Source organism: Giraffa tippelskirchi, chromosome 7, assembly GCF_054371585.1.
Source record: "Giraffa tippelskirchi isolate mGirTip1 chromosome 7, T2T-mGirTip1v1.2.pri, whole genome shotgun sequence".
NCBI lineage: Eukaryota > Metazoa > Chordata > Mammalia > Artiodactyla > Giraffidae > Giraffa > Giraffa tippelskirchi.
This window is the reverse complement of record NC_137281.1, coordinates 44,982,694-44,996,064: the sequence shown is the minus strand read 5'-3', so window position 1 is coordinate 44,996,064 and position 13,371 is coordinate 44,982,694. Positions and strand designations below refer to the sequence as shown.

The following is a 13,371-nucleotide window of genomic DNA, read 5'->3' as shown; positions in this document are numbered from 1 at the left end:
GTCTCTTGACTGGTTTTCATCCCAAGAAAGTCCAGTATTTTAAAACTGTTTAAATCTACCTCTCTTTTGATATGATAATCTCAGGTATCTCAGAGATCCTAATGATCCTCCCCTGAATTCCTATTCCATGTCCTAGAAGCATTTCCTTCTGTATATCTCATCACAGCAGAAGATTTTAACTTTATTTTCTGAAGTTTATTTAAAAAGGTACAGCTGGCTGTACAAATCCATGGGTTCTACATCCATTCAACCAACTGCAGAAGCCACAGTAATGGAGGTCTGATTGTACTATGTATGTAATTTTCTACAGTATAAGGGACTTGAATATCTTTGGATTTGGCTATCTGGCAGTAGTTGTGGGGAACTGGCGGTGGTGAGGTGGTCTTAGAACCAATTCCCTATGGATAGTTAGGGACACTATACTTACAAAGCTGTAGGAGTTAAAGACTGCAAGAAAGTACATAACCTTCTCTGAAGGAGTTGTTCATGCAACTAAGAGGATAGAGTCAATTATATATGAAGTTAGAGGAAGTATGGTAACAAAATCTAAACACTTTAAGTACATACCTTGGTTTCTTTCTTGGTATAGTTGACTATTATCTTTCCATAATTTACTTTTTCATTATTAAATTAATCTAACCACACAACAGAAAATTTGGAAAACAGGTAATAAGATAACCTATTATCCTACTTTTAACACAACCATTATTATTATTTTGATATATTCCATACTATTCTGATTATTTTTTCTAAAAAATATTTATGATTTCTTTGGCTGCACAGGGTCTTAATTATGGCATGGAGGATCTTTTAATTGTGGCATATGGGATCTAGCTCCCAAACCAGGGATCAAACCCAGGCCCCTTGCATTGGGAGCCCAGAGTCTTAGCCACTGGACCACCAAGGAAGTCCTTAGTTTGATTTTTTTAAGATAATCATATTGCACAACATACTTTTCTGCTCTTTCCTCCTAAAAGAATTTGATAATTATTTTTATTGCCTGTGTAAAATTTCATAGTTTTATTTAATTTCTGGGAAAGTATTTCTTTGTCTTACAAAGGGAAAAGATGATGTTATCATAAGTATGAATAACTATTTACTTGTTTTATTTGAAAAAATTCCTGATTTGTTTGATTTCAAACCACCGTCTCTCCCTCCCTTTTACTATACCAGCACAGCCTAAATTTAGAGTAGGTTTTTTGGTATCTTTCAAAAAGTATTTTATATTGGAAGCTAAAAACTTCACCATAGGTTAAAAAAAATACCCAAAAAACTTCCCTCGTGTTCCTAGACAACTTAAGGGAGCTGGGAGCCATTTAAAAACTCCTTTTGGTATAGGATTCTCCCTGTGAGCTATATTATTTATTTAAGCATGTGCTTTATATGTTAATATTCATAATCTTATTCAATGCCATCTGTTTGGAGTCATACGTAGTCTTGATTTTGATAATACCCAGCTAAAGCTATTTCAAGTTTTAAACAGATACTGTGGGCTATTTATTTAAAATTTACTGGTATATTTAAAAGTTTACTGATATACTACATAAAGTTATGGAAAACAGAGAAGAAAGTTATATTTAGCTAACTGTATCCTATATTCTTCACATTGAAACACTACAAACAGGTAAATGTCTATGTTTATCATTAGTACAATTAAAAAAACTTTAAAGCTACTTACAACTTTGTTACAGGCAAAGCACTTCATCATACAAAACATACAGTCAGAAAATAAAATATCTGTGATTTGGAGGATCCTAACCACAGGTTAAGGGATGTGTATCAGTCTTCTGAGAACTATATAATGCATATGAACTTTTTTCCCCAGAGAGACTTTCAGAGAGGCCTGTCATTAATCCAGTTAATCAAGTCCATCAGCAAATTAAAAGAAAAATGCATGTATCATATCACTTGACTATTTGCATTAAAGATAATAAATCAGGCCCCAGAAATCTGCTCGAAAGCAAAGTAATGTTCAATGTAATAAAAGTAAAATACAGTACAGCAGAAAGACTCATGTTGAAATTTTCATCAAATAACATTATCAAACCTCCTGATTTAATTGCCATGGAACACATCTATAAGACACTAAACAATGAGTTGATTTAGTCAGTTGAGCAAAAAGCAACAACAATAAGACCAAATGTGTCCAATAAAAAAACTCAGATTATACAATAATTTTCTGTGTATTTACTGTGGGCCTGACACTGTGCTTTACTCACATTATGTTATTCACAGTAGCCTTGTGAGGTGGTTGTAATCATTTTCATTTTATAAATGAAGAAACTGAAGCCTTTGTAGGTAGGAAGGTGTCACGTGCATTTTGAGGAACAGGCTGAGGTGTGTGTTTGTAGAATGAAGGAAAAATAGGATGGGAGTGAGCTGTGGATTCTTAGCAGTGGCTATCTAGACCAGTTTTTCATCTAACACTAAAATCCTTTTGATAATAACCCTGCCAAATTATGAAAGAGCCACATGTTTTGGAAGTTCTAAACCTGATGTATTGTGTTGACTCTTATGGAATATAGACATTTATTAACAAATATTACTCTTCTTTGGAATTCAGATGTAAATCACAAATGTTTTTTAATATTCACGTAGTTTCAGGAGGTCAGGTTCATTTTTTCAATTTTTTTTCATTGTTTTATAATGTGGATGTACATAAAAATGTTATGATAATTACTAGTTGACATTCTTTAGAGAACTTTGAGTAGACATTCTTGTTTTGCAGGTTATTCCTGCAAAGAGGAGTCCCTTAAGTTCAAACTGTAATTTAAACACACGTCATAAATTGTTCTTTATTGTATTGGGTTGGCCAAAATAGTCCTTCAGCTTTTTCCATAAGATGGCTCTAGTAGTGCTTAGTTATCATTAACTTCATTTGAAACAATTTTGTTAGATTGTATTGTGACAGTTGTCACATAAGTGTGCATTTTAAAAAACATCAGAATTGGTGAATTTTTGTGTAGCTACTTTAACATTAAAGATGGAAGAAAACAAGCAACATTTTTGGTATATCATGCTTTATTATTTCAAGAAAGGTAAAAACGAGCTGAAAAGGAAAAAAAAAAAATTGTGCAGTGTATCGAGGTGTTGTGACTGACTGAATATGTCAAAAGTGGTTTGCAAATTTCATGCTGGAGATTTCTGATTGGACAATGAGCCGTGGTCTGGTAGACCTGTTGACACTGACAGCAGTCAAATAGAGACATTAACTGAGAACAATCAGTGTAATACCTCACGGGAGATAACTGACATACTCAAAAGACCCAAATCAAGACTTCCCTGGAGGTCCAGTGTTAAGACTCCATACTTCAAAGCAGGGGGGCATGAGTTTGATCCCTGGTTGGGAAACCAGGATCCCGAATGCTGCACAAGGTGGCCAAAAAAAAAAAAAAGATCCAAATCAAGCACTGGAAATCATTTGCACCAGCTTGGTTGTGGTTATTGCTTTCATGTTTGAGTTCCATCTAAGTGAAAAAAAAAAAGCACTGACCATATTTCTGCATGCAATTCTCTACTTAAATATAACAAAAAATTCTGTTTTTAAAACAAACTGTTGATGGGCAATGAAAAGTGGATAGTGTACAATAACAGGGAACAGAATAGATCATGAGGCAAGTGAAATTTGGAAACACCACCAACCACACAAAAGGCTGGTCTCCATCCTAAGAAGGTGATGCTGTGTATGTGGTGGGATTGGAAGGGAGACTTCTATCATGAGTTCCTTCTGGAAAACCAAACAATTAATTCCAACAAGTACTGCTCCCCATTAGACCAACTGACAGCAGCACTTGAAGAAAAGCATCCAGATTAGTCAACAGAAAACACATATTCCATCAGGATAATGCAAGACTGCATGTTTCTTTGAAGACCCAGCAAAAACTGTTACAGCTTGGCTGGGAAGTTCTGATTCATCTGCTGTATTCACCAGATACTGTACCCTTGGATTTCCATTTATTTCAGTCTTTACAAAATTCTCTTAAAGGAAAAAATTTCAATTCCCTGGAAGACTGTAAAAGGCACCTAGAAGAGTTTTTTGCTCAAAAAGAAAAATTTTGGGAAAATGGAATTATGAAGTTGCTTGAGAAGTGGCATAAGGTAGTGGAACAAAAAGGTGAATGTGCTGTTCAATAAGTTCTTGGTAAAAATGGAAATGTGTTTTTACTTAAAAACTAAAGGAACTTGGCCAACCCAATAGGAAAGACTTGACAATACGTCACTTATAATACTATGATGCGTGTATGTGTGTGCTCAGTTGCTAAGTTGTGTCCGACTCTTTGTGACCCCAGGGACTGTAGCCTGCCAGGCTCCTTTGTCTAAGGGATTTTCCAGGCAAGAATACTGGAGTGGGTTGCCATTTCCTACTCCAGGAGATCTTCCCGACTCAGGGATTGAACGTGCCGTCTCCTGAATTAGGAAGTAGATTCTTTACCACTGTGCCACCTGGAAAGCCCCAATCCTATGACAGGCATCTTTTATATCTGCAATTGATCTGAAGACACTAAAGTTATTTTCAGATATAGAGAATTAATATGACTAGGTCAGAGAGATGGGGAGACTTTCAAAGACAAAAACAATCTTACCAAAGTCGGCAAATGCTGACTGTCCCACCACCATCATATTTTGAGGTTTTTCAAGAACAGTACTGAGAGAGAAATTTCCATCCTGTTAGAGGCAGAAAGTTATGGATTAGATCATTTTTCAAGTGTGAAACAAAGCATTTTAAAGTTTTACTATTTTATTTTACTATTATTTTTTAAACTTTTTATTTTGTATTGGAGCATAGCTGATTGACAATGTTGTGATAGCTTCAGGTAGACAGCAAAGGGACACTGCCATTCATATACATCCATTCTCTCCCAAACTCCCCTTCCATCCAGGCTGCCATATAACATTGAGCAGAGTTCCCTAAACTATACAGTAGGTCTTCTGAAACAAAGTATTTTAATGAAAGCAGGGAAATAAACAACTTAAGACTTTCGTACTCCAAAAAATTATCCCACTTTTCTGTTCCATTTTTATCATAAAATGAAAGAAACTGCTGTGAGTTGAAGATGCGCATCTGGAGATGTGCTTTCCATGCTGTCAGTTCAGGTATGATCTCTCTGTCTCTTTACTCTCTGTCACTAACCGGGTTTGACTCTTTGCGACCTTATGGACTGTAGCCCACCAGGCCCCTCTGTCCATGGGATTTCCCAGGCAAGCATACTGGAGTGGGCTGCCTTTTCATTCTCTGGGGGATATTCCTGACTCAGGGATTGAACCCGCATCCCCTGCTTGGCATGTGAATTCTTTACCACTGAGCCTCCTGTGGAACCGTCAGGTATGATGTGTGTGTGCTGTGTGCTTAGTCGCTTTAGTCGTGTCCGACTCTTTGAGACCCATAGCCTGCTAAGCTCCTCGGTCCAAAGCATTTTCTAAGCAAGGATACTGGAGTGGGTTGCCATTTCCTTCTCTAGGGGATATTCCTGACCCAGAGACTGAAAGGCATCTCTTATGTTTCCTGAATTGGAAGGTAGGTTCTTTAACCACTTGAGAAGCCCTCTTTCCTAAATCATCATCATAATTTCAGACAGAATGAGTGTCTTCTACTTTCAAGTACCATGGAAGGTTTTGGGAATATACGTGAAAGTTGCTCAGTCATGTCCGACTCTTGGCAACCCCATGGACTATACAGTCCATGAAATTCTCCAGGCCAGAATACTGGAGCGGGTAGTCTTTCCCTTCTCCAGGGGATCTTCCCAACCCAGGGATCGAACCCTTGTCTCCCGCATTGCAGGTGGATTCTTTACCAGCTGAGCCACAAGGGAAGCCCAAAGAAGTATACGAAATAGTTCCTATCTGGAAGAGCTAACAGTCCAGTTGGAAGATAAGACAAAAGTCAAGAAAAGAGAATTTTTGAAGGTAACATATAAGTGGTATGAGTAAGTAGGAAATATACTATGTTTTACAGATTTCAAGACTGAAGATTCTGTTGGGGTTAATTAGGTAAAGATATTCAAACGATATGAGAATTACGTTCATCTTTAATGGCTCATTCATCACCAACACTATCAGAAAGGGAGCAAAGGAGTACAACAGCTGACGAGTCCTAACCAGAGGTGGCTAAGCTAAACAAAAAAGGAGGACACATCAGAGATCTTTTGCTTCAGTTACTCTTACCAAAACAGAATCTCTGGCTTACGAAAATAATATGCATTTCTTTAAATTATTGTCTTTCCTTTCTATAATTTTATATTAGAACATAAGAAAAATAAACCAAAACACTGCGTTTGGGTTTTCAGCTCTAGTTTTAAAGCTCTCCTCTTACCACTGATTTCTCTTTTAACTATTTGATGTGCTAACCCTGATTCTTACACGCTTCATATAAAAACTATATATTTTAACATATTTAAAAAATTTAAAACATTTTTCTCTTTTGTTCCTTTAAAGATACTGCAGATCTATAAGTTATTTCTGAAGAAATCATCTCCAACACTTTCAGAGACAGGCACTGCTACCCAGGAAGCATTAAGTCTTAATGCCTGAGGAACATGAGTAAGTAATGTTTGTCTTGTGACAAGCAGTTTTCCAGCCATGTTAACTCTCCATCATCCACATGCAGAAACATGTTTCTCCTACCATTATTAAAGTATCTGATACATTTTTCGAAGATTTTTCTATGGAAATCTTATTTATGTAAGTGTCTTAAAACTTAGGATACCCCTCCAGTCTTGCTGAGTACCTGATGTTATACTAAAGATGCATCAAAGTTGCCAAATTTGTGAATGAAGTGTCAAATGAATTTGCATTCTAGAAAGATTACAGCATCAGGTACAAAGAAGACACAATTATTCTTGAATGAATGGAAAAACCATTCTAAAAATACATCAGCCGCATATAACATAAAGCTGAATATCAATCTATTCTACTGGCTCAAGTGAATAAATTACTCCTGTTAAGTTCTGTTAAACGTAATAAAATATATTTAGATATGTTTCCAGATGCAGGCATATTTTGGAAATACAGGCAAATTCTGGTTAAGATCACTGTAATAAACTAAGTATTGTAATAAACCAAGGCACAGGAATATTCTGGTTTCCCAGTGGATGTAAAAGTTATACTACACTGTACTCTATTAAGTGCGCAATAGCATTATGCCTAAAAAATGTACATACTTTGATTAAAAAATACTTTACTGTTAAAAAAAATACTAACCATCATCCCAAGCCTTTAGCAAGTTGTAATCTTTTTGTAATAGCAACATCAAAGAACAATAATACAAATTAAATACTTTGGGAAAAGTTTGAAATATTGTGAGAATTACCAAAATGTGACATAGAAGACATGAAGTGACCAAATGTCAGAAAAAAATGGTGCTGATATACTTACTTGACACAGGGCTGCCACAGATTTTCAATTTATGGAAAACAAAAAAAGTATTATCTGTGAAGTGTAATAAAGTGAAACACAATAAAATAAAGCATGCTTGTATACATGGTAGATTTGGTGGACAGAGTGCCTGAAGAACTATGGACGTAAGTTTATATAAACTCCTGTAAGTTTGTACAGGAGGCAGTGACTGAAACCATCCCCCCAAAAAAGAAATGCAAGAAGCCAAAGTGGTTGCCTGATGAGGTTTTACAAATAGCTGAGGAAAGAAGAGAAGTGAAAGGCAAGGGAGAGAGAAAGATATATCCAGCTGAATGCAGAAGTCCAGAGAATAGCAAGGAGAGATAAGAAAGCCTTCTTAAGTGAACAATGCAAAGAAATAGAGGAAAACAACACAGTGGGAAAGACTAGCACTCTCTTCAAGAAAACTGGAAACACCAAGGGAACATTTCATGCAAGGATGGGCATGATAAAGGACTGAAATGGCAAGGACCTAATGGAAGCAGAAGAGACTAAGAAAAGGTGACAAGAATACACAGAAGAATAATACAAAACAGGTCTTAACGACCTGGATAACTACAGTGATGTAGTCACTCACCTAGAGCTGGATATTCTGGAGGGTGAAGTCAAGTGGGCCTCAGGAAGCATTACTATGAACAAAGCTAGTGGAGGTGATAGAATTCCAGCCATTTAAACCCTAATAGATGATGTTGTTAAAGTGTTGCACTCAATATGTCAGCAAACTTGGAAAACTCAGCAGTGGCCTCAGGATTGGAAAAAGTCAATTTTCATTCCAATCCCCCAAAAAAGTAATGTCAAAGAATGCTTAAGCTACTGTACAACTGCACCTATTTCATGTCTAGCAAAGTTATGCTCAAAATCCTTCAAGCTAAGCTTCAAGAGTATGTGAACGGAGAGTTTCGAGATGTACAAGCTGGGTTTCAAAGAGGAAAGGAACCAGAGATCAAATTACCAACATTCCTTGAATCATGGAAAAAGCAAGGGAATTCCAGAAAAACATCTATTTCTGCTTCATTGACTACATGAAAGCCTTTGTGTGGATCACAACAAACTGTGGAAAATTCTTAAAAACTGGAGTACCAGACCACCTTACCTACCTCCTGAGAAACCTGTATGCAGGTCAAGAAGCAATAGTTAGAACCAGATATGGAACAATGGACTCGTTCAAAATTTGGAAAGGAGTAAGACAAGGCTGTATATTGTCACCTTGTTTATTTAACTTCTATGCAGAGTACATCATGGGAAATGCTGGGCTGGATGAATTACAATCTGAAATCAAGATTGCCAGGAGAAATATCAACAACTTCAGATATGCAGATGACACCACTCTAATGGCAGAAAGCGAAGAGATAAAAAAGAGACTCTTGATAAGGGTGGAAGAAGAGAGTGAGGAAGCTGGCTTAACACTCAACATTCAAAAAACTAAGATCATGCCATACAGTCCTATCACTTTATGGCAAATAGAAGAATAAAAAGTGGAAGCAGTGACAGATTTTATTTTCTGTGGCTCCAAAATCACTGTGGATGGTGATTGCAACATGAAATTAAAAGATGCTTGGTCCATGGAAGGAAAGTTATGACAAACGTAGACAGTGTATAAAAAGCAGAGACATCACTTTGTTGACAAAGGTCTGAATAGTCAAAGCTACAATTTTTCCAGTAGTCATGTATGGATATGAGAGCTGGATCATAACGAAGGCTGAGCATCAAAGAATTGATGCTTTTGAATTGCTATGCTGGAGAAAATTCTTGGGAGTCCTTCGGACTGCACAGAGATCAAACCAGTCACTCCTAAATGAAATTAACCCTGAATATTCACTTGAAGGACTGATGCTAAAGTTCCTATACTCTGGCCACCCAACGTGAAGAGGCAACTCACTGGAAAGGACCCTGATGCTGGCAAAGATTAAGGCCAAAGGAGAAGGGGGCAACAGAGGATGAGATTGTTGGATAGCATACCGAATCAATGGACATGAATTTGAGCATATTCTGGGAGCTAGTGGAGGAGAGAGGAGCCTGGTGTTCTACAGTCCATGGGGTCACAAAGAGTCAGCCACAACTTAGTGACTTAACAACAACAACAACAAATGCCTGTATAATCATGATTAGCTCCATCCAGAAAGATTGAGTACTACCCAGGTGACAGACTCCTGTGTCTAACATGCCACATTCACCATGGACCTCAGTATAAGAAGACACTGCTAGAAAAAGAGAATCATATATTCTTGTTACAGTGAGACCATGCAGAATACATTATATATATATGAATTAACTGGGGGTTGGGGATATTGACTCAGTTTACTTTTCCATCATTATCATTGCTTATTCTTTATTCCATTTGGCAATACAGATCTATAGAACTTAAATTACATTTAGATCAGTGTCATGAACATACTTAGTATTTGATTAAATGATTGAATAAACTTAATCATCACTATACTACTACTCTTTCAGATGGTATATTATAAAGTGATGCATGACTATACTTATTTTCAAAGATGAAGCTACACTGTACCTATATAATGTAGGAAAGACGAAAGTGACCAATAGTCTTTTAAAATGAGGGAGCAGAAAATCCAGTAGAAAGAACACCAGACATGCAGTTGGATGACATGGTTCTAGTCCTCCTTTCACTAAGTTGTATCACTCTGGAACAGCCACTTACTACTCTAGGTCTTGGTTCTTCAACTGTCAGAAGGGGATAATGCACTGTGTACTCGCAGGGTTCTAGAGAGGATCAATGGAATGATTAGGAAGTGTTCTGCAAAATGTAAAGTTATCAGGGACATTTTCCAGGTATTTTTATAATGTCAGTCCTGTGTGTCTGAGCTGCAAATACTTTTTCCTGGGCTGCTATTTGAGACTCATCTACTACACTGTGTCCTGTTCTGTATTGTGCTCTTCTTACTGGCCTTCACTGTAGTCCTTCAATCCAAAACTGGGCCAACTCAATGCCACCATTATGTCCTTTACCTTTTCTTTCACCTAACTGGTTTCTGGAATGTCTGTGCAATGATTTAAAGGCCCAAATTTTCGAGACAGATTTCCTAGTTCAAATTCTAGCTCCACCGTTTCTAGTTTTGAGGTTTGAGCAAGTTAGTTTTAACGTAAACATCTGTTTACTTTTATCTAAAATGAACTTTTACAAAGTTTTTGTGAAGATTAGTAAAATAATGCATATAAAGTGCTTACTAGTTCAGCATATGCACAAATATGTACTTAGTCAACATTAACAATTATTGACTAGGAATGCTAGTAGTAACGCCATTATATCTGCTACCCATTACTGAAGCAGCTAAACACACTGCCATTGATAGGAGAGGTGACATTTTCTGCTTGAATTCCAATCACAGATGCTATGTTGTAATAAGTATCCTTTCATGGATGACCACCTATGCTTTGGCCTGCAGGTTTTAATATTTAGTATTTAAACTGCCATATTTATAATGTTAAAAATGATCAGGAAGCAACAGATGATGAATATCATTGTATCTACATCTTTATTCACATAAAGCAATGGTTCTTGACTTGAGGTGTATTTATTCTCCAGAGGACATTGGGCAATGTATGGAGATATTTTGACTGTTTCAAGTGGGAAGTGGTTTCTAGAATCTAAATGAACAGAGGCCAGGGATACTGCTAAACAAGTTAAAGGATAGATCTCGATAATAAAGAATCATCTGGCCTATGGCCAGTAGATGCTCAACATCATTAATTATTAGAGAAATACAAACCAAAACTATGATGAGGGACCACCTCACACCAATCAGAAGGGCCATCATTAAACAGTCTACAGTAAAATTCTGGAGAGGGCATGGAGAAAAGGGAACCCACTTACACTGTTGGTGGGGATGTAAGTTGGTACAGCCACTGGAAAACAGTATGGAGGTTCCTCAGAAAACTGAGCTACATATGATCCAGCAATCCCACTCCTGGGCATATAACCAGACAAAACTATAACTCAAAAAGATACAGGCACTCCTATGTTCATAACAATTCTCATAACAATAAAATGATTGTTGTAAGTTTTGTAAGAATTGTCATAAGTTTTGTAAAATGGGAGGATCATTTTTAATTAGTGATTGGACAAGTTGCAGTAACATTAATTGACCAAAAAGCCCCCAAAACATATAAAACCGTATTAGTTAGTAGAAGAATATGAGCTGTAGCAAATCTTTTTAGTCAGCTGTGGTGTGCACAGCCCCATGGTAGATGCTCTGGGAGATCAGAAATTAACTGAAGACGAGGAGGAGTGCTAAGATGTGAGTGTAGGCAACTCTGACTGATGTGATGAGATGTACTAACCCCATCGTACAAGGAGTTAAAAGACAGAGCAGTTGCTTCTGTTTGGTCCACCCAGGATCATCAGGGAAGGCTTTAAGGAAGACATAGTATTTGAAATGGCTAATGCAGAAGAGCAGGATTTTAGTGGTTGAAAGAAAAGGAAGAGGAGGGTAAGGATATGCACAGGAAACAGAGGACATACAATAGAAAGTAGCTGATTTGGGCCAGAATATGAAAAGATATTGGAAGATTAGAAGAATTGCTTTACACAAGATCAGCAAAGGCCTTGACTCCTAAACTCAGTAGTTTGATCTTTTAAAAATTTACTGAGAAGCTTAAGTCCTAAAGGTTTTAGGACTGAGAGTGAGATAAATAGAGCTTTCATTGTTGCAATTAATCTGGATATTGCATATCAGATGGAAAATCTGGAGGTGGGGAGATAAGTAGAATTTACTATATCCTGGGAAACAGATGGATGACTAACGGAGTGGAATGATGGGGACAGACAAGGGATAGATATGAGAACACAGAATGCCTACCAATGCAAAGGTAATAGAAAATACAAAGGAAGGTCTAATTGGGGGCAGGAAGAAAATTATTTTAGATAAGAGATATATCAAGGAAATGATTAGAAATGTTGGACTAGAAATCAAGGAAGAGAACAGAGAAGTATCATGAAAGGAAGAGTTAAGAGAGGAATGGCAAATCAAGATCCATGAATAAACACCCACCACCCTTTATGTTAGAAATTTTCAGTCTTGGCCCTTTTAGGTCATATGATTTTTCTTCTTCCTTCCTTTTTTTTCTTTATTAAAGTAGAGTTGATTTACAGTGTTGTGCCAATCTCTGCTGTATAGCAAAGTGACTCCATTGTACACAGATATACATTCTTTTTTTAATATTCTTTACATTTGGGTTTATCCCAGGAGATTAGATAGAGTTTCCTGTGCTATATACAGTAGGACCTTGTTGTTTATCCACTCTGAATGTAATAGTTTGCTTTTAACAACTCCAAATTCACAGTCCTCCCCTTTAGCGACCACAAGTCAGATCTCTATATCTGTGAGTCTATTTCTGTTTTATAAGTAGGTTCATTTGTGCCACATTTTAGATTCCACATATAAGTGATATCATATATGTCTATCAGACTGACTTCACTTAGTATGGGAATCTCTAGTTGCTGGCAAATAGCATTATTTCATTCTTTTTTATGTCTGAGTAATATTCCATCATATATATATATATATATATATACACACACACACACACATATACACACACATATATATAATATATATATATGTATATATATATATATACATATATATACCACATCTTCTTTAACCATTCATCTGTCAATGGACATTCAGGTTTTTCCCATGTTTTGGCAATTGTGAGTTATGTATGAACTTTGTTATGGTTCATAACTATAAGAATTATTATGGTTATTGGTACCAAATGACTGCTATGTTATTGCTACCAAATAGAAGCAACTGCTCTGTTTTTTAACTTCTTGTACCATGGGGTTAGTACATCTCATCACATCAGTCAGAGTTGCCTACACTCACATCTTAGCACTCCTCCTCATCTTCTGTTGATTTCTGATCTCCCAGAGCATCTACCATGGGGCTGTGCACACCACAGCTGACTAAAAAGATTTGCTACAGTTCATATTCCTCTACTAACTAATATGGC

At 36.7% G+C, this 13,371-nt stretch overlaps 1 protein-coding gene across 6 annotated transcripts in view; it reads right to left on the bottom strand.

Moving 5' to 3' along the window:
* ITFG1 (integrin alpha FG-GAP repeat containing 1) overlaps positions 1–13,371 on the bottom strand; it is a 276,724-nt gene that overhangs the window by 188,313 nt on the left and 75,040 nt on the right. For all 6 annotated transcript variants that reach the window (XM_081507946.1, XM_081507945.1, XM_081507947.1 and 3 more), the window contains one exon: positions 4,584–4,665. In XM_081507946.1, coding sequence (XP_081364072.1) covers positions 4,584–4,665 — 82 coding nt within the window. The remainder of the gene's footprint in view (positions 1–4,583; positions 4,666–13,371) is intronic.